This window comes from Dreissena polymorpha, chromosome 1 (assembly GCF_020536995.1).
Source record: "Dreissena polymorpha isolate Duluth1 chromosome 1, UMN_Dpol_1.0, whole genome shotgun sequence".
Taxonomy (NCBI): Eukaryota; Metazoa; Mollusca; class Bivalvia; order Myida; family Dreissenidae; genus Dreissena; species Dreissena polymorpha.
This window is the reverse complement of record NC_068355.1, coordinates 14,893,583-14,916,624: the sequence shown is the minus strand read 5'-3', so window position 1 is coordinate 14,916,624 and position 23,042 is coordinate 14,893,583. Positions and strand designations below refer to the sequence as shown.

Here is a 23,042-nt window from a genome sequence, read left to right as displayed (position 1 = left end):
TGTATTTTCATCGATCTGGACCATTTTCGAACTCATCCGAGATATCAATAAAACCAATATTTTGACCAATTTTCATGATGATTGGGCAAAAATTGTGACTTCTAGAGTGTTTACAAGGTTTCTCTACAGCCAAATAGGGAAAACTGCCCCGCCCACTGGCGGCCATGTTTTTCAACGGACCCATACCACTTTTGAACTCAACCAACATATCATTAAGACAAACATTTTGACAAAGTTACATGAAGATTGGGCATGAAATGTGAGTTCTACAGTGTTTACAAGGTTTTTCTTTTTTTGACCTAGTGACCTAGTTTTTGACCCGACATGACCCAGTTTCAAACTTGACCGAGATTTCATTGCGACAAAGCTTCTGACCAAGTTTCATGAAGATCGGACAAGAAATAAGGCCTCTAGAGTGTTTACGAACAAATGTTAACGGACGGACAACGGACAAAAAACGGTCACAAAAGCTCACCTGAGCAATCAGGTGAGCTAAAAACCTTCATTAATCAAACAACTACCAGCACACTTGGGGGCACAACTTTCCGGTATTTTCAACCATATATAGACTATGAACATAATGAAACATAGGGCTAATACAAAGTAAAGAAGGATGACATTTTGTTAAGGGGGGGGGGGGGGGGTTGGCTTTGAACATATTTTTCATCCCTAAATAGTCATAAATATGGTCATATAAATAAACACACTTAGACACATCTGAAATGACCATCATGCAACTAGCACCAGCAAGCTCAGTTGGTCCAGCAATTAGCCTAGTGCCATATTCAGCAAGCGTAGCTCCAGACAAGTCAGACAACCTTGCCTCACTTTCTGACCAGACTGTATAGGCTTGTTTGGAGCTAGATTGGCAGCATATTGCATAAGGCCCATCTTCGCAGGATACAGGTCAAATTATTATACTCGAGGATGGCTCATACAGTCAATTCTATGGCCACTCTCCATGTTACTTACTACCTATGATTTAACCCTTTACCACTAAGATAATATTTTGACGCATTTGTAGTCCCTCAGAAAGTTCAATTTATTTGAAGACCTTCTTTTACTAGATACAAAAGTAAAGGCTTAGACACTGATGAGCAACAACAGTCTGTGAGTTACTCGCAGGCTGTTCGGGTTTTATGCTGTTTGCACATAGCTATTTTCACTTTGCCTCTGAGTGGGAAAGGGTTAAGTGGGTGACTTGCCTCATAATGTCATAAGTATTAGCACATAGTACCAGTATCTGACTAGATGGATTAAGCTTTTTCCAGTGAATAAGTTTACTAACTGCCAATATGACTGAAAAACAGTATCAAAGCTGTGCCAGTATATAAATTAAGTGATGTTATATATGGGGAACACAATTCCAGTGCCCTAACCTGGGTGTTCATCCTGTATTGCAATCTGCCTACAGTGAGCGACTGTTGCCGACACAACCTCTGTCAGCCTCTCCATCACCAGGCCCCCCTGTGTGTCAATGTACAGGGCCTCTGCACCCTGGCCACCCAGGCAACGAGGGATCTGCACATCACAGGCAAGCTGCATACTGGTTAAGAAAATTGTAGTTAATTGGAATTGCTCTAGGAAAATAGAGCTTCATGCATGTGCATAAAGTGTTGTCCCATTCTGCATAGACTTATCATTATCCCTTTGCATGCTGGGAAATTTTTCATCTGCAAAAATGCCATCTGCTGAATTTCTAAAATTAGCATTTTCTTCGATTTATTTTCAAAGAATATTATCAGAATAGCAAACAGTTAGATCCTGATGAGATGCCACGTTCTGTGGCGTCTCATCTGGATCCAAACTGTTTGCACAGGCCTTCAAAATTGGGTTCCGGCACTGAAAGAGTTATAAGGGAAAAAAAACTTTCAGCTTTACGGTATTTTTTAACCCTTTACCACTTAGATACGTATTTTGACGCATTTGTAGTCCTTTTGAAAGTTACATTTACTTAAATACCTTTCTTACTAAATTCAAGTTTCACAGGCTTCATTTTGAACCTTTAGTTACTGATGAGCAGCAAACAGCATAAAACCTTAACAGACTGCAAGATACTCGCAGGCCGTTCTGGTTTTATGCTGGTTGCAAAGGCCATTTTAACATTACTTTTTATGAGGGAAAAATGTAAAAAGAAGTCTTTTCTTAGCAAAAATCCAGTTAAGGCTGAAAGCTATGATCCTAATGAGCCTGTACAATTTAATCTGGGACGACACTTTACGCACATTCATTAAATTAAATTTTTTCAGAGGGTGGTTCAAACATTAGCTTAGTGTGGCCTCTTATTTGAATTAATACGTTGAGGAAAGCTATTTATGAATACACATCCAAAAGTAGCGAAGCTTCTTGAAATTTGTTTAGTTACTTGTAAATGGGTTATGTTTTCATATTGGCAAGAATTATAAAACACATGCTGGTTAGAAGTATAAAACACATGCTGAAATGATAGGTACAGATTGTTGTTTCTAAACGCTAACTTACACTTTTGATGATGATTTTCATATTACAGTAACAGTTCAGTTGTCAAAATAGCCAATTATTCCAAAAGCCCGTTTTCCCAGTTTTTGGTATCCCCCCACCCTTTAAAAAAACAACAAACAGCAGAGAATCTAAGATCTAAGAATTTCAAACGTTTTAAGTTAGAGAAAATTATAGCTGTAAGTTCTTTTACCTATTTTGTTTGTTAAATTTGGTGGAAAAGTACCTCTACTTGGAGAGAAAAAGCATGAAAAACCCTGAAATCAGAAAAATGTGTGCCGTTAAATCTTCAGATTTGAAATTTATCATTTTTAAAATAACTTGGTACTCAATTGCACAAACCATTTTTGCTGGAATGTTCAGTTTCAGTGCTCATTTTATTTGTTCACTTGCAGAAAATGCACTTTTGGAGCGAAATTGACTCAACTTTCCTTACTTTTAGGCATTTTTTTACGGAAATTGGGAATTTTGTAATTTTGATATAAGGAGACCTTGCAAAGGACTTTATAAAGAGGAAATATATCGCTGTCTTGACATCTACCAAAGTTGTGTTTTTCCAGTTCCAGGCAAACCACAAATTTCTGTGACTGTTCCACCTTGCACTCCCCCGCCAAGAGCTGTATCAAGTCGCTCCGAGAATGTCATTATCGCTATTCTGTTGTCCTCTTTTTGTAATAGATCATTTCCCGTATGGAAAACAAGGTTCTTTCCTACATTTTCTATCACTTGCCAGACAGACTCCACTTCTTCAATAGCTAATCCTGTGTCTGAAAAAAAGCAACAATTTTCTTTGTGCACTTGTACAATTTGCATGAACCATTCAATATTTGCATTTTCATATTATATAAACTGTATTGACAAAATAACACCCCATTGGAAAAATTATCAGTGTATTCAACACTGTTAATACAGCAAAAATGTGCAATTAAATGACATAGTTTTGTTTATTTTTTTCATGACTTCATTCAATGTTTTAGTTTTCAGGCTGTCAAGTGACCTTTTTTCAAAAAGTAGGAAAAAATAGGAACTACTTTTGCAAGAAAAGTAGGAAAAAAGTAGGAAAAAGCAGAAACTTTTCCCTCAACAGTAGGAGTACATAATCATAATTTTTTAGACACAGGTCCAGGAAACATAGCTTGAAACAGAGCAGGAGTGCCATCACATGTTCTGTATGGATACCCACTTCAAGCTACCTTAAGGGCCCAGAAGATTTCAGCCTTTTGTATCTGTTCCTTGTGTGATGGTTGTACTTGCATACAGATAGATTTATCCCCACCACCCTGAGAGCTGCTTGGCTTTGGGGCACTTCCACGCTTTTGTGAATTATCATGCATGTATTTCATGTTTTCCTTGTGTTTTTATCCATCTGCATGACTTATCAGTTGATTAGCACCAGAATTACAACAAGATGGACTTCATTCAGACAGTATAATATCTTACAAACTCATTGCCGGTATCTCTCTTGCACCATGATCCAAGTGTTTTTCCACTGTTGTCCAACTTCTCCATCCATGAAGGGTTAAACTTTGTTTTCCCACTTGGCATTTTAGCACTTATAGTGCATCTATGATAATTAAGTTTCAAGCAAAGCTACCCTGATAAAGAAGTATAATTAGATGCTGTTTATTTTGGTGTATCATCAAATAAGTGGTTAGAGGTCTTCTGTGTATCAATATAAAAATGGTAATATATTGTGCATGTTATATCCTTAAGCAGAAGACAAAATTCATTTACACCAATTTGTTGTACAAGATTAATACTTGTATATAAAGCAGTGTCAATGCTCTGCTACAGCTACATTGTGAAACCTTTAAATTGACAATAGGGTGCAGTTATAATAACTTAAGTTACATTCAAAATGACTGGTCATTGCAGAGCAGATTATGCAACTGGAGATAGGACCTTATCACCTGGCATCTTTTATGACATCATTGATTGGGCAATGAAACAGTTGCACTACATTGTTTATTCCAGTTTCAAATAATGGTTTTTACATTATTGATGACTTCGCAGGAGTGTAATAATGCCGTTAAATAATTTTAATACTACGCTGTAACACCTTGAAGTTACCTCACTAGCTATGGCATCATTAGACAAGAATTGTGTTTGTCAGAAACACAATGCCCACTATTGCACCGCTTTGAAATAAAATTTCAATATATCATTTGGCAGGTTTAGAAATTATCTCCCTTTTAAAGCTTCTTACTTCCCTTGGATTGTATTTTTTTACTTTTGACCTTGAAGGATGACCTTCACCTTTCACCACTCAAAATATGCAGTTTCATGAGATACACATGCATGCCAAATATCAAGTTGCTATCTTCAATATTGCAAAAGTTATGGCCCATATTAAAGTTTTCGGACGGACAGACAGACAGACAGACAGACAGACAGACAGACAGACAGACAGACAGACAGACAGACAGACAGACAGACAGACAGACAGACAGACAGACAAACAGACAGACAGACTGACAGTACAACTGCTATAAGCCACCCTACCGGGAGCATAAAAATGTATCAGGGCATTTAGGCTCTGTGCATTTATCTATAATTACTAAACATGATGTACCTATGATATCAATAGAACATCATATCTGTTGTCATGTTATACAGAATTTATTACATTATATTTGTAAATGATGAAAACTCGGCAAAGCATCAGTTTAATCTTTTTCCAATAACTTGTATGATAAATTCCATATTACATAACCACTCATACAATACATGGTATCTCTATATCTCTACATTCCAAACAGCAATATCATGTAAACATGCATAAGGTTTGGTCAAATTGTTGTCAATGGAAACAAAATAAAACTGGAATAAACAATGGGTTCCCTCAGCTCTTGCATCACTGGGAACTGTGTAAGGTAGTGAAGTCTGCAGTGTACAAATGCTAAGGAAGTAAACAAGGCACTATTGTTACTTTAAAAAAAACTTGTCAATAATTTCAAAAGTTACATAAGAAATAAATATTTATGCTTCCTAAAGAGGTGCTAGCAGACAGTCAGCATGGGTTTGTTTGAGGGTTTATTGTCAGGTCTCATCTAGATGAATGCACATTAAGGTAGCGCACCTCTAATGATTTCCCGCGAAGGTTGAAGAGCCTACTATTAGGTGCCGTAGCCTAGTGGTTAAGGCGATAGACTAGAAATCTTTTGGGATATTCCCGCGCAGGTTCGAATCCTGCCGACGACGTATACTTTTTTGCGACGCGTTTTATTTATTTTCTAACGTAATTTGATTTAATATGACATATAAGCTATATTTATTGTTAAATATGTTGCAATTTTTATGCACATTCTTCAATTATTAAAATTAAAACAACGTTATGGCTAAATTGGGTGATTTACTGTTGAAAATACGAACCATGCATGTTGCATTTTTATTTTTATTTTAAAAAGTAAACGGTAAATCTGTCTAGTTCTTGGTATTTTTGCTGTATATAGTGTTTCTATAAAAACTAAGTTTAAAATATGACTTAAATGATACTATTTTGAATTTTATGACACTTTGTTTTTAACCGACCCAATTTTTACTTGGCTGAAATCACTTACATTTCATGGCGCTCTTCCATAGATAAAAATTTGTAAAAAATAAATGTCTGTAAAATAATACTTATTCCATCTTGTTTAAACTTTAAACACCTTTACAGCATCTGTACACACCAACTGCATGCCCATGTTTGGAAATTTGAATGAATTATGGAACTTTTATATACCCCAGGGGTGAAAATAAACTGGACAAAAGCCGAGCGTGGGGGTGGTTTTGAAAAAATCTGTATATTTTTTTAAAAAGCATGGAAAGCCTACCTACAAATTTGCATGTAGTTCAGTGAAATGATGCTGATTAAGAAAATAATTAATTAGATTATATTTGGATATGTGCCCATTAGAGGTGCGCTACCTTAACAGGGATACAGTCATGCCATAGATTCATTCATCCTGCAAGTTTACTAAATATACTCTTTAAAAAAAATATTCTCAATTGAAAATGAAAAAGTAGGAACAGTAGGAAGATTTGGTAAAAAAATAGGAAATAGTAGGATCCTGATGAGAAAGTAGGAAATAGTAGGAAAAAGTAGGAAAAAGTATGACCACTTGACAGCCTGAGTTTTGTTTCCAGCCATTTTCTTGTGCTTATATTTCAAAGTGAACACAGAAAAAATTGTGAAAATCATAAACAAAATACCCACCAACACAGACAATGTAATTTATTTGGCAACAAAATAACTGCCAACACAGACAGAATAATTTGCTTGGCAACAAAATTTCCGCCAACACAGACAAGGTAATTTGCTTGGCAACAAAAAACCCGCCAACACAGACAAGGTAATTTGCTTGCCAACTAAAAACCCGCCAAAACAAACAAGGTAATTTGCTTGGCAACAAAATACCTGGTAACACAGACAAGATAATTTGCTTGGCAACAAAATACCCGCCAACACAGACAAGGTAATTTGCTTGGCAACAAAATACCCACCAACACAGACAAGGTAATTTGCTTGTCAACAAAAATACCTACCAACACAGACAAGGTAATTTGCTTAGCAACAAACTTCCAGTCAACACAGACAAGGTAATTTGCTTGGCAACAAAATACCCCAAAACACAGACAAGGTAATTTGCTTGGCAACACAATAACAGTCAACACAGACAAGGCCATTAGCTTGGCAACAAAATACCCACCAACACAGACAAGGTAATTTGGTTGGCAACAAAATACCTGACAAAAAAGACAAGGTAATTTGCTTGGCAACAAAATACCCGCCAACACAGACAAGGTAATTTTCTTAGCAACAAAATACAAGTAAACACAGAGAAGGTAATTTGCTTGACAACAAATTACCTGACAAAACAGACAAGGTCATTTGCTTGGCAACAAAATACCTGATAACACAGACAAGGTAATATGCTTGGCAACAAAATACCCGCCAACACAGACAAGGTAATTTGCTTGGCAACAAAATACCTGACAACACAGACAAGGTAATTTGCTTAGCAAAAAAATACCCGCCAACACAGACAAGGTAATTTGCTTGGCAAGAAAATACCTGTCAACACAGACAAGGTAATTTGCATGGCAACAAAATACCCGCTAATGCCTCAGTCACAAAGAATCCAGTCCCCGGCCGATGTGTCTGATCTCCAGGCATCTGGAAGACTGGACACGTCGGAGCCGTCTGCCGTCCGATGAGTGACAAAGTTTAAAACCTCAGTCACAAATAGACACTGATCACCTTCCGATCAGCAGGCGACGTTTTTTTCTGCTAATCGGGCTGGCGCTTGGCAACAAAATACCCGCCAAAACAGACAGGCCTTTTTCCGCTCCATTTTGGGATTACGCCACACTGGAATTTTGGGAATTTCGTGTCGTGAAAACCCCCATTTTGGGAAAAAAATTATTCGCAAAATTGGCTCAATTGGGAAAAAATATCGCATGTAAATAGTGTTTCTTATATTTCAAAGAAGCCGTTAACTGGTAAATAACGACTATTTTGATAACTTATTATTAAAATTTTACAAAGTATTAAGAACATGTGAGATAAGTGCCGGTTTTTTAATCTGAATTTGGGGAAAAGGCCTGGCCTTTTTTGAGGTGAAAAAAATCGTGCGAAGCGCCGGATTTTGAGGAAAATAAGGAAAGTCTTAAATAATCATTAACATATTTAACAGTTTTTAAAACAAATTCAAGGCAACAGATAATTTAATTATGCAAAACTTTCTATTTTCTACACCGGATCAGGTTAACTTATATATTTTAAGGTAAAAAAAAATATATATATTTTTATTTATTTTTTTTGGAATTGGGAAAAAAAAAATTCAACAAGGGACAAAATTGTCACAAAACCAGGTTTTCATTGTGGAAAAAAAATCTGATAAAGGGAGAAAACTCAAACTGAACTTTTGAAATGAACAAACAAAATTAACCCCCTTTGTAAGTTTGTTAAAAAAAAAAATCTATTTTTAGTCGTGGCGACCTTGACATTGGAGATATTGACGTGATTCTTTCGTGCGACACACCGTCCCATGATGGTGAACAAATGTGCCAAATGATTTTAAAATCTCACAATGAATGACATAGTTATGGCCAGGACAAGCTCATTTATGGCCATTTTTGACCTTTGAACTCAAAGTGTGACCTTGACCTTGGAGATATCGACATAATTATTTCGCGCGACACACCGTCCAATGATGGTGAACAAAAATTTGCCAAATGATTTTAAAATCTGACAATGAACGACATAGTTATGGCCCGGACAAGTTTGTTCCGCCAGCCCGCCAGCCAGCCCGCCAGCCAGCCAGCCCGCCCGCATTCGCCAATCTAATAACCAGTTTTTCCCTTCGGAAAACCTGGTTAATTAGGGAAAAAAGCAACCAGATTTGCATTGGGAATGGGGCCGAATTTCGGACCCGTGGCATAGGGCGGAAAAAGCCTGACAGACAAGATAATTTGCTTGGCAACAAAATACCGGCCAACTTAGACAAGGTAATAGGCTGGGGACACAAACCTGAACCCCTTTCCAAGACAAATCTTCGTCAAATTTTAATTAATAAAAACAAGCTGGAATAATTGATAATGGTAAAAAATGCTTATTTTTGTAAATTTGAGCCGTGCCCTGTGAAAAGGTTTTTAATGAGCCTTTAACAAGAACAGCAAGGCCCCCCCAAAAAACCGTGTTTAAAAATTTGTGTTATCCATTTAATTTAAACAATTTTGCAGTAAAGCTATGCTTTGGTGAAAGCTACCTACACACAAAGCTCTATGCCTTCATTCAAACTAAAGTTATTGAGCAGTAAACAGTTTTCCTACCAGTATGTGAAGTTACAGATATCTTAACCTTTACTGACCTTTACCGAACAGGAATTAAATTAACAAAAATGCTAAATGTAGGTATGCATGCCAGCTATATACATAATTACAGTCCAATATCTCTAGGCAAACTGGAGCATTGTTTTATCCAAAACTCCATCAAAATTGGTCCATTCAAGCTTAAGTTAATTATTGATCAAAGACAACCTTAATGACCCCAGGGGTCTCACTTGGATTTTAAAACAGGAGTCCTTGGACGCCTAACTTGGAAAATGTAAGAATCCAAATGGAAACAAGAGATGTGTTTGAAGAAACACAATGCCCCCTTATGCGACACTTTTGCTTTTTTTATCTTTGACCTTGACCTTTCACCATTCAAAATGTGCAGCTCCATGAGATACAAGTGCATGCCAAATATCAAGTTGCTACGTTCAATATTGCAAAAGTTATGAAGAAGGTTAAAGTTTTGGTTAAAGTTTTTGATTTTTTTTACCTGTGACCTTGAAGGATGACCTTGACCTTTCAACACTCAAAATGTGCAGCTCCATGAGATACACATGCATGCCAAATATAAAGTTGCTAAGTTCAATATTGCAAAAGTTATGAAGAAGGTTAAAGTTTTGGGACACACGGACACATACAATGACAGACAGGCCAAAAACAATATACCCCTGATCCTCGATCCGAGCGCAGGGCATAAAAAAGTTATGATAAAACTTTAACGAAGGTTAAAGTTTTAGGAAAGAAAAATACAATGACATTTGACCTTTGACCTTGAAGGATGACCTTGACCTTGACTTTTCACCACTCAAAATGAGCAGCTACATGAAATACACATGCATGGTTAATATCAAGTTGGTATGTTCAATATGCAAAAGTTATCAAACTTTAACCAAGGTTAAAGTTTTGGACAGAATGACAGACAGACTGACAGGACAAAAACAATATACCCCCAAAATCTATAAATCCGGGGGATATTGCACACGTCTTCAAATTTTCCGCAAAAATCATTTAAACTAGAGCTTTGTCACAGACGTGACAAATACATGTACCCTCACATGCTGCATTGACACAGAATTTTTTTGCATGTTGTCTTTACAAAAAACAGTGGACACCATGCTCAATGTTAAAAACGCACTAAGTGACCCTGTGACCTGGTTTTTTACCCTGCATGGCCCATGTTCCAACTTGACTTACACATCATCTAGATACAACTTCTGACCAAGCGTGGTGAAGATCGGATGAAAACTACTTGAATTAGAGAGCAGACACCATGCTGAATGTGTAAAACGTACTAAGTGACCCCGTGACCTAGTTTTTGACCTGGCATGACCGATTTTCTAACTTGACCTAGACATCATCTAGATCCAACTTCTGACCAACTTTGGCGAAGATCGGATGAAAAGTACTTTAATAAGAGAGCCAACATCATGCTCAATGTTTTAAACGCACTAAGTGACCCCATGACCTAGTTTTTGACCTGCCATGACCCATGTTCGAACTTGGCCTAGACATCATCAAGAAACAACTTCTGACCAAGTTTGGTGAAGCTCTGACGAAAACTACTTGAATTAGAGAGCGGACAACATGCTGAATGTTTAAAACGCACTAAGTGACCCCGTGACCTAGTTTTTGACCCGGCAAGGCCCATGTTCGAACTTGGCCTAGACATCATGTAGATACAACTTCTGACCAAGTTTGGTGAATATGCGATCAAAACTACTTGAAATAAAGAGCGGACACGGACGGACCGACAGACAGGCAAGCTCACTCCTATATTATAAGGGTATGGCCATCATGTTCGATAGCTAAAGACCTAGAAGGATAACATTATACCAAACATCCACAGCAGTGCTTTCCACAGAATTTTTTTGAGACGCCCCGGGGCCGTTTAGGGGGGGGGGGTACTTATTACTTTTCCCGTCGCTACTCATTAGCGGATAATCTCGTATATTCCAGTTTAAAAAGCAAAATCTGGTAAATATTTATGATAAAAGTGCTCAAGAATTTCAAGAAACACAAACATTAGCCATTTTTCATAAGTATCAAATACATTTTGGCATAAGTTACTATTTAAAGATATTATGAAATGTCTAAAAGGGGCGTTTTTTTTCATTCTGAACACGCGTTAATGGCCTGACATGATGTTCTCCTATATATACAACACAAAATACACCTACACTTTCCATGCAACGTTCTACATGTCTGCATAATTTTTTCCGCTCTTTTTTTATTGAGATAGAGAATAAAGCACTGCTCATTTGACGCTAGAATTTGTTAATATATGTTAGCATTAAAATTCGCAAGCGAGTTTCGGAGTACAAATGTAATAATACTTATTTGAGAATCGACATAAACATTTACAGTTGTGCGTAATTAATTCAATGATAATTTGTTAAAGCGCATTACGAGTCGAATACATGTTTTGACCATATTATGCATGAAATGCACAATATTCACGAGGATTACACCCGGTTGCGATCAATCTTCTTAGTAAGTGGCCGAGACTCGTGATATGCATGATCTTAATGCACGAGTGTTGTCGCTCATTCAAAGCGTGCGCTGTCATCGGCAAATATCAATTTTCCATTACAATGACGATATGCCTTTAGGCGGGCTTTAGGTGGGTAAAGAGATACATGATGTAATTGACAGAGGATCATATATCGGCTCTGACAATTTATGGCGCAGTTGATATCGCTTTGATCTTAAGAATGCCTAGCTGCAGTATGAAAAATACACATTGAACAGATGATTTCAAGCGTCCCGTGGACTCTGATTTCGACTTTCGTCGTTAAATGGCCTGTGGAAAGCACTGGTCCACAGATGTTTGTAAACACACAGATCTCTTACTTGATCATTACCTTTACAGAGTTGTGATCTTGTGGCCTTCCAAACATCACCGATTGTCTTGTAGCCAGCGATATGTAATCTTGTCTTTACCATCGGGGCCAAGGCCAATGTATGTATCGCTCTGCTTTCCATGTAATCATCTTTCCTAACAAAATTGACAGATCTATTTCATCAGAAAAAACTACATTTCATATGATTTACTGCATTTTATAGCTTAAGAAACTTCATTGAACAGGTCTTGTACATGTGTAGTACTTACTAAACTTATTTTAATTGCACAATTTCACAATAAGAAACAACATTTACATAACTTATTGACGCCAGACTGTTTGGTAAAATACCAATTTATAACCCATTTTCATGCATTTTTCTGTACACATATCGATACATTCAAAATAATATGACAGTAACTAATATCTGTAATTGTTTACAGCTACATGTATGTTGATTGATATTATAACATGGTTTCTTGCTCTTAGTTTCTTAATGGTATGTCATCAAGGATAACTTTTCAGCAAAACAAGTTTTGTGCTTGACCAGGGCCCTTGCTACACTTTGGGGGATTGGGGCCCATTATAAGGGGGGAATTTTGCGTTGTTTTGGGCGAAAAGCGGAATTTTGAAAGATCATTCACCAGCCATTCAATACTTGAAATTGCTATATTTTAATGTAATTTACTGAATATACATTTAATCAAAGGTAAATAGCACAATACCAGATGGCAACATAGGTAAACAATTAAAAAAAAAAAATTTTTGGAGGGGGGAATTTTTAGCTAAAATAGGGGAAAAAACTATACTATTTTAAGGGGGGAATGGGGCCAAATTTCGGTCCCAAAAACGGCCAGTTGAGGGCCCTGTTTACGAATATTAAACTACTACTTTACTTTCATTATCAAACAACTTCTTTTATTGGTAATTTTACAGGAATACTTCACTGTTATGTTATTCTTAGCATTTAACGGCTTATTTATTAGCCCAATCAAAGACAAAGTTGAAGTTATTATACATCTGAATGAATAATATTTGTACTGATGCAAGTCTTGAGCCCATGTATGTAATGCTAAAGGGTATTATCAGTGTCTGTATATTACAAGTGTACATGTATCTCACATTGTTTAGAAAATAACAACTTTAATTGGTCGATCTTGTTATACATAGATTTGTACTTTCTATGCATTTAAATTTAGTCACTTATTGTTTATCACTTAAACCAATAATAAGCGCTAATGAGTGCTCAATGCATTATTTACATTTTACTTTATTTTTTTAACCTTTTGAGACAATTTTGAGTTTTCAAAGGGTTCCTTATACATGTACATCATAAATTGCTTTCCTTTTTGTTTTAAAACAGAAGAAGACCTGTATATTTATGTTGCACAATAATTAAGGATTCTTCATTCAACATGAATAATTGTATTAAATATATATAAATTATCAGAAACTTACCATAATTTACTTTAAAAAGAGGTCTTGAACTCAGTTCAGCTGTGATTTTTTTTTTCTGGTAGCTAGTTCTTCTTGAATGATTTGAGCTTTTTTAATAAGTACACAGCAACCCAGCAACACAGAGGGTCTATAGCTAGTAGTTGGATTATTGCAACTATTCTGACCAGTTCTGTCAGAGAAGTTGTAGTGTGTTTGAGCTCAATTGGTCATTGTTGGCTCAGATACTACTTACACTTGATTGGTCATTGTCGCCTCCAGTACTACTCATATGTACCCCGGGTACTCTTAAGTATACTTACATGTACCACGTGCTAGGTAAATAAACTAAAACGTAGCTACCTGGAAAATTTAATGTTTAATCGGTCATTATTGGTTTCTTTTTTTTAAATTAATTATATTCACATTTATGTCAATTTTCTGTAAAATGGCCTCTATAAGTAACATGTGTATTATCGAACTCATTCTCAAAAAGCATGTTGACGCAGTTTTTATTATTAAAAGAGAAGTTTGTTTACGATAAACAAAATAGTTTTATTGTAATCAGTAGCACGTTTTAAGACATTGGATTTTGGGCGGGAATACAACTCGGGTACAGTCTACTATTAACCGGGTACAATTAAGTATATTAACCGTAGCCGGGTAACTGATGATGTTAGTATACTGAGGAGTTCCTGGGGTACATGTAAGTAGTACCCGAGCCAACAATTACCAATCGTGCACTTCTTACATGTACCCCGGGTACCCTTTAGTATACTTACAGTTATATGGCCTCTATATTATTGAAACCCATACTCAAAAAGCATTTGATGCAGTTTTTTTTTAAGAGATGTTTGTTTATGATTAACAATATCGATTTAGGGTAATCGATAGCGCGTTTTATGACATCGGATTTTGGGCGGGAGAACAACTCGGGTACAGTCTAATATGAACGGGGTACGTTTAGGCAGAGACGTAGATAACAGAGATAGGCAGCTCGCCAAATATCGGCAACCTCTCGCACGTCGCGGGTTTCGGCGAGATAAGCGCGCAACTGTTTGTCAGTTGCCATGGTAGTAAACACGCTCATCAACATTTCTGAAACATGCTTTTGCGTTCCAGTTTTTTTTATTTCAAACAAATAAACTGGTATGTATTATTAAAATGAGAATGTATGCGGTATTATCACACAATTGTAATGTGCCAATAAAAATAAATCAAATGCTGCATTGTTGTACATGTGTATTTAGCAATTTTATTAGGCTCCAGTTTGGAAAAAAACACAATGATAACCGGTATTTAAAGATGGCCTTTGAAATACGATAATTCAAATTAAGAAGCGATCAGAATCTTAGGACAAACAACAAATAATTTGTTGTTTTTATTAGATTTTCGTTTTTCATTTTAATTGCAGTGTTTAAATTTGATAAATCTGAATGCCATTTACCTGTAGCATAATTTGAATAAAGCTCTGAACACATTTTTCTTCTTATGGAGAGAATCTATTCTTGGTCTGCTCTAATAGACTGTTTGTGTTAATCGTTCTCTTTAATTACCGCTAAAGTCAATGCACGATTTTACCAATTATAACATTACCACCTTAAGTATATGTATAGAAATCTTCAGACCCGTATACTGTGCCATTCTCCGATATTAAGCATATCAACCCAGTTATTTAGTCACTTAACTAACATCAATTTGCATATTAACTTCAATGGAAATCCCTTTTCAATGACAAGCAAAATCGATTTTCGATTGCAAAAAAATGTTTTGTGAACACGGGGTCTGGATTTACTTCTAGGTATACAGATTATGATGAATATTATGATAGTTAATTTGTTCAGGACTTTACTCAGTCAGTTGTGTATGAGCGCCCAGAATGCAACAGTTAATGAAAAGAACATATGGATTCCGTATGTTGTAAAAAAAACATCATCTAAACTTGAAAAGTATTTCCTCTTATGTTCATTATGATTAAGTAAATGAAATGTGTCCCCGCTTCTACAGAGGAGCGTTTGCAACCAATTATATGATACAGTCTCTTCATAAACCTCTGTAGTAACAATTTTGGTCTGTGCAATGAAAGAATGCATGAACGAAGTTTTTACAGTTTAATGATATTTCATCAAAACTTCATACTTCATGAACAAATTTTAATACACCTGGCATAACAAAAATTAAGCAATTTATAAAACATAACACATATAAAGAAAGTTGTTGATATAACAAATAACATATTGGAAGAAAACAGCTAAAATTCTTCAGTTATGCAGGCAACAAACATGTAAGCATAAGAGCCATTATCGTATGAAGCAGGGTAATAATGTTGATGAAGAAACATAATCACATAAGAATTTATCATGGAGATTGGACCATAAATGTGACTAAGAGTGTTGACATGTTTTTACCATAGCCATATAAGCAAAAACGCCCCGCCCCCTGGCCATGTTTTTAAACCAACCGGAACAATTTTCGAACTTGTCCCAGATATCATTGAGACACATAGTTTGACCAAGTTTCATGAATACAGGACAATAAATGTGGCCTCTAGAGTGTTAAAAAGGTTCCTCTATAGCCATATAAAGACAAATAAGGAAAATGACCCACCCCCTGATGCCTATGTTTTTCAACCAACTGGAACCATTTTTGAACTTGCCCAAGATATCATTGGCAGGGTTTTCATTAGGAGGCGGCCGGCGTCCGATTTGACCGCCTCAAATGTTATTCAGGCCGGCTCAAATTCGGAAAGAAAATTAAAACAAAACATCGGCAAATTTTCACAACGATGACGAGATATTTAGTATTTGTTAATATACTAACTGTCTGAAACGGAAGTAAACAACCTTAACCGATATATGTTAACTGCTTTCTCATTGGTCGTATCGATATAATTGTCCAATCGCGGAGCGGGTAACGAGACTGTACGACTTTGATTCAAGGTCACAAACTGTGACAAAGTCAACAATTGGATATGTAAAAAAAAGAAAAATAAACGACTTTTTCGTTTGTGTTTCGAGTAAGAACGATAGTTCGCTGTTGAAGTTATCTTGTTCCAGTTTTTTTAACGTTTATCATTTACCGGCACCTCCGGATAAATGCACTTTCCTGCTACACTTACATTTCGTTTTTTATTCGATTTTAGACAGATTTCGTTGATGTTTGTTTTTTTCCGCGGAGTTTTGATCCTCCGAGCGGTAAGTGGATTTATTTGTTACCACATTTTACAGGAGGGTGAGTCTTTCATTAGGATAAATGAAACTCTCGAGCCCCAAACTCTCCTGATTTTTTCCTGATTAAGGTCGGATTTGGTTGGCTTAAATGCTAAATATATTGAATAGGCACTGCAATTTTAAGCTATGTCCAAATTTGTATTTGAAAAAAATGACCCAAAGAAGATTCCTCAGCAAAATATTTAAATCCTAAGATTGCATCAGCTGGGGCAACATATGCCCGATTTTTGTCCCAAATAATTGCCTAAGTTAATAAAAAAAACAACAATTATTCTCATGTCAACAGGCACACAATTTTTATAAACTGAATAATCAATTATTTCAGAAAAAGACAGTCATTGTGTACTCTTAACACAGTATTACTTATAAATGGTCAGGTATTTGCTCATAAAATGCTTCAGTATTATTGTTTTAATTATTGTGATGTTTATCAGACTTTATTTTTCTTAAGGTAATTTACTCCTTTGGTAATAGTATTTGAATTGCTATTCACATACTCTTGGTAAAATGGGATCGTGTTAAGTAGAGGTTAATTACAGTGTGTACTGTTTCTTCTTATTTGCAATAACTACTTGTGGACTAGTCATTTAAATTGGTTTAGTTATATATTTTGAAATGTCATAGTCATTATTGGAAGTTACAACTTATTAAAATGTTAAAATTTCCAGTGTTTGTTTAATTCAGATTTTCATTAATACTGTAAAGAATACATGTTATGTACTGCACAGAAATTATACATTAAGCTAGGGCCCGGGCCCTTCGCCCCCGACGGGGACATTCCACCTCACCCCCATGCATCTACATGAAAATTTAAAGAAATAGATTTTGATATTTGCTAGCCAAAGTATTTTTTTCTGTTTTGAATCTCTTAAAAATACAGGTGTCTTAAAGCTCAGGAGAAGCGATTTCTTTGTTTCAAATAAGTTAAATTGCAGGTGCTTCCGGGGGTCTCTGGCCCCCTGGACCCCTGTCCAGGGTGTGCCTTGAACCCACCGTGGCCCTATCGGCACCCAGATTTTATTTTCAGGATTTCAAATTTGGGACAATTGACACCCCTGAGAGTTGATGTAACCTGAGGACTTTACAATTCACATTAACATCCTCTATTTTAACTGAGGAAAATCATGTAAAATATGTGCCCAAAATCGCTCAAAACCCCCTAGAACGTTGGCCTCCTCAAATAACTCAAAAGCCTGCTACAAAGAATCCTAATGAAAACCCTGCATTGGGACACATCTTCTGACCAAGTTTCATAATGACGGACAATAAACCGGAACCATTTTTTAACTTGTCCAAGATATCTTTGGGACAAATGTTCTGACCAAATTTCATAAAGATTGGACAATTAATGCGGCCTCTAGAGTGTTAACAAGGCAAATGTTGACGCCGCACAACACACACCGCACAATGAACAAAAGGCGATCACAAAAGCACACCATTAGCACATTGTGCTCAGGTAAGCTATAGGGCAAACAGATAATCACTAAAAATTTGTTCCCACAAAAATGGTCCTCGGCAACTTCCTTACCAAGAACATACATATGAAGTGTGTCCTGCTTAATTAACACATACTTTCATACTTAAATATGTTTTGCCATTGCTTTGATCTGAATGTAAACAGAGCATGTCCAGGTCTCTTGCGTGCAGAGCTCCAGATAAGGATTTGTGACATTAGTAACGGTACTGCCACTGGCAGAAAGAAAAGGAGTAACGCTTATACTCAATTAGTACCTGTACTACCATATCCAAAAATACAGGTAGTACTGTACTACCCGTGTTCTTGGATATTGAAGGGTGTATAACTGACTTTACAGAAACATTTGCAGCAATTATCATAAATATATGTAGCTTCTTAAACAGTTACTGTATTAGGTTTTCCATTCTGAATTATGATGCAAATACAACTACACATTACAACTAATGACTAGTACTATTTCTTCATTTTTCTTGACAAGAAAACACAAGCCAACTAGTAAGCTAAGTAAATGAACACTTATTTCACTGTCTCATTCGTTTCTCATCATGTTTTCTAACGTTTTAAGCAACCGATGCAATCAAATCGTTTAATATCGGGGCGACAATGTTTTTTTCTGGGTTTACATATTAAATGTCAGGATGGTTAGACGACACCGTATGTAGCCATTATATGACAACAAAGTGTTGTTTTGAACCGCTTTCGGTTAAGCCGGCATTCCATTGCGCGCATACATATTGTTTTTGACAGATTTACAAGTTACAGGAAATCACGCGACAGAATAGACAAAAATATATGAACCCAGTCTACAACTTTTCGGTAATTTAAATTAACGAAAAGCGTTGTTAGGTTAGGGACCAATAAAATAAATCGCGCCGTGCTGACGCAGACGTATCGATACGGCCAGATTGTTTTCGTAAATGCGTAAAATGGATATTAATGCTGTTATTGTATGTCCAGTTTATAAAAATAAATGCGTAAATCTTCATGAAAAAGGCGTATTTACGGCTGTACGGCCCTTATCTGGAGCTCTGTTTGCGTGCGTATTGACAATATATGGCTTTGGATCACTTTGTTCAGTATGTAACACTCAAATCTGATAGGCACAGTGATCTCAACTTGACAGTCTCCGGCAGCTGAGTCTGGTTCTGTTGTTGACGATAACGAACCACACGGTGTTGCTTTGTCTTGATACAATGCGGTGATGAGAGAAGTATCATCCTCAGTTCTCAGTTATGGATTCATCCGCATCGAGCAGGAAACCATCGTCAAGCCCTGTTGTGGATGATTCATCAAGTAAATGCCGAGATGGCTTGTGCTGCTATTGCGCCCCATAACTCAGTCACTCCGACCTGGGCATGGCAAAACTGAAAATACAAATGAGCATATCAGATGAACACCAAATCATATGATATGTAGTATATGCTATTCTAAATTAAGATCAAAACTATAAAAGCCTCATGGAATTTATAAAGAAGGCATATAAGCATGCATTTTATAATGTTTAATAGGTGAATTCTATTTCTTTCTATCAGCAACCAGACAAAATTCAGGCTGTTCAATTGACTTGTTACTGCATATTGTAATAATGGCAATTTCTCCATAAGATATAACAGACTACTGCAGTTTACGTCCCCAAAAGCTAGTTACCTTTAAAAAAGGAATTTATGTGTGTATAATACATGAATGTTGCATTGTAACCTAAAACACTTTCATAACACAGAATTCCTTTTTTGTAATAGAATCAGCCTATTTTTTTATAAATTCATTGTCATATTTCAGCAAATGAACACAGAGAGACAATAAACAACCAATCCACCATTTACACCACACAATACCTGGTAATAAGACAAAATTTTGTCTTATAATACCAGATATTTAATAATGTGGTATTAAATATTACCTGAGCTAAGAGACCTTAGTTTGGATGGAAGCTTTTTTTTGCTTAAAACATGCACCTTCAAAATGGGGTGTATAAAATCTGGTGTATTTTTTAAGCAAAGGAATATCACTATTAAACTGTGGAGCTAATTAAAGTACCATTAGCACTTTAGAAAAATATCTGTTATTATATGATGTAATGCACCCTTCTTTAGCTTTAGTCACTCAAAATATGCAAGGTTTTTGAGAAAAATCAAAACGGCTGAATGCAAATATCTGAAATACAGGATAAATTAAAACTTTGATAATTTGATTATTGAAAGGAATATCAAAATGAAACAAGAGCACCGCCTTGCGGGTGCAGACCGCTCATCTATTTTCTTTTTAAAGGTGAAGGAACTCTCATTTTCAATCACAAAGGAGGGAGGGGTGGAGTGAAGAGGGGTGTATAGTGTGGGGGTGTGGACATTTATTACATTATCTTCCAAAAAAGCGAAAAAAAAAAAAAAAAAAAAAATCGGGGGCGGGGGGGGGGGGGGGGAATTTTTTGGGTGCGATGGTTGGATGGTATTTTAAACATAACCGTTTAAAAAAAAAAATGGGGGGGGGGGGGGGTGGTGGGGGTATAGTGTGAGGGTGTGGTGGTAATTTGTGAGATGATCTTAAAAAAAAAAAAAAAAAAATAAAAAAATAAATTGAGGGGGGGGGGGGGGGGGGGGGGGGGGGGGTGGGGTGGGGGGGATGGGCAGGGTTTCGACATTAACTTTTTTTACAGCCAGACCATCGGACCAGCTCCTCTTAAAATGTACTAGCCCGAATCTGATCTCTACTAGACCATAAATGACATAGCAAATAAAAACAAATGTGTCGTGTAACTGTTTAATCAGGTTTTATCAGTAAATAATTAGTGAACACAAGAAAGTTATTTTGATGCACAGATTATAAAATAAAATAAAACTATTTAACAACATAAATTGTTTGTTATAATTTCACTGTTTATCACCAGTTAAAACAAATGATGTCTGTACAGCAGGTGACATTTATTCAACGTCATCAAATTCTGGCCTCCTAGACCGCTGTGCTCCATGCAACCACAGCTCCAAGGCTCTTTTCCCATCATAATCTGTGTCAGTTTTACCGTCGGATTTTCTTTATTAACTTATTTGTCGGACGAAAATCCAATTTTGAACAAAGCCATTCTTTAAATTACATTCTATCGTCTGCTACGCCAAAATGTTTACATTGATGATAGAGCTACCGATTTTTTATAGAAGTCGTAAAAAAATGATGTAAAGTTCTAAGACACTGCAGAAAATCATTAATATTCATAACAACTTGATCAATGGAAACAAGCAATTTCTGCGGGAAGCTCTCCTTCGCGTCTAAAAATAGCGCGCATGAATCATGTGAATGCTCCGCGTTTATTTATATACGCTAGTTTTGTTCTGATGTAAATACCGGATACGAGAGTTATTTTACACATTAGGAGAAAAAGGTTTTCGGTTAGTTATAGTTATATGAATCAGTAAAAAAAATTTATGTACGACCTGTCGGACAAGCTAGCCCACAGTTTTACTAGCCCGACCACCGATCTTACTAAACAATGTCTGTCGGACGTGCCTTAGTGTCGAACCCTGATGGGGTGGGGGTATAGTGTGAGGGTGTAGTGGTCATTTGTGAGATGATCTTAAAAAAAAAAAAAAAAAAAAAATAGGGGGGGGGGGGAGGGGGGGAGGGGGGGAGGGCACGGGGGACGGTTTGGGTGGAGTCTATTGTGGTATGTCAGGTAAGAGTAGTTTCGTCAAAGTATCAATCAAATCTAATCATAAATAAAGAAGTTATGGCAATTTTAGCAAAATTTAATAATTTGACCTTGAGAGTCAAGGTCATTCAAAGGTCAAGGTAAAATTCAACTTGCCAGGTACAGTAACCTCATGATAGCATGAAAGTATTTGAAGTTTGAAAGCAATAGCCTTGATACTTAAGAAGTAAAGTGGATCGAAACACAAAATTTAAACATATATTAAAAGTTACTAAGTCAAAAAAGGGCCATAATTCCGTAACAATGACAACCAGAGTTATGCAACTTGTCCTTTTACTGTACCCTTATGATAGTTTGTGAGTGTTCCAAGTATGAAAGCAATATCTATGATACTTTAGGGGTAAAGTGGACCAAAACATAAATCTTAACCAAATTTTCAATTTTCTAAGTATAAAGGGCCCATAATTCCGTCCAAATGCCAGTCAGAGTTACATAACTTTGCCTGCACGGTCCCCTTAGGATAGTTCTTAAGTGTTGCAAGTATGAAAGCAATAGCTTTGATACTGTAGGAATAAAGTGGACCGACCACAAAACTTAATCAAATTTTCAATTTTCTAAGTATAAAAAGGGCACATAATTCTGTCAAAATGCCAGTCAGAGTTACATTACTTTGCCTGCACAGTCCCCTTATGATAGTTAGTAAGTGTTGCCAGTATGAAAGCAATAGCTTTGATGCTTAAGGAATAAAATGGACCTAAACACAAAAATTAACCAAAATTTTCAATTTTCTAAGTATAAAAACGGCACATAATTCTGTCAAAATGCACGCCAGAGTAATCTAACTTTGCCTGCCCAGTCCCCTCATGATAGTAAGTAAGTGTACCAAGTTTGAATGCAATAGCATTGATACTTTTTGAGAAAAGTGGACCTAAACGCAAAACTTAACCGGACGCCGACGCCAACGCCGACGCCAAGGTGATGACAATAGCTCATAATTTTTTTTCAAAAAATAGATGAGCTAAAAATGGGCAGCCTTAAAACTCAGTCTGCACTTTAAAATGATACTATCGATGATATGATCTATCCAGTTTTACTTGCTTCAACTATGAAGATTTTGAAGGGAA

At 36.3% G+C, this 23,042-nt stretch overlaps 1 protein-coding gene and 1 long non-coding RNA gene across 3 annotated transcripts in view; one reads left to right on the top strand and one right to left on the bottom strand.

Annotated features, from left to right (window-relative positions):
* Positions 1–23,042, bottom strand: part of LOC127871932 (DNA repair protein RAD51 homolog 3-like) — a 42,768-nt gene that overhangs the window by 15,608 nt on the left and 4,118 nt on the right. Inside the window, exons 1-4 of one of the 2 annotated variants that reach the window (XM_052415209.1) lie at positions 13,596–13,708; positions 12,159–12,292; positions 3,020–3,245; positions 1,380–1,546 (exon numbers count right to left, since the gene is read on the bottom strand). In XM_052415209.1, coding sequence (XP_052271169.1) covers positions 1,380–1,546; positions 3,020–3,245; positions 12,159–12,279 — 514 coding nt within the window. In that variant the 5' untranslated portion in view covers positions 12,280–12,292; positions 13,596–13,708. Of the gene's footprint in view, positions 1–1,379; positions 1,547–3,019; positions 3,246–12,158; positions 12,293–13,595; positions 13,709–23,042 lie in introns of those variants that run through there. The other variant, XM_052415218.1, reaches the window with a different exon arrangement.
* LOC127872055 (uncharacterized) overlaps positions 5,574–23,042 on the top strand; it is a 207,360-nt gene continuing 189,891 nt past the window's right edge. The window contains exon 1 of the long non-coding RNA XR_008045715.1: positions 5,574–5,658. This is a non-coding gene — a long non-coding RNA (uncharacterized LOC127872055). The remainder of the gene's footprint in view (positions 5,659–23,042) is intronic.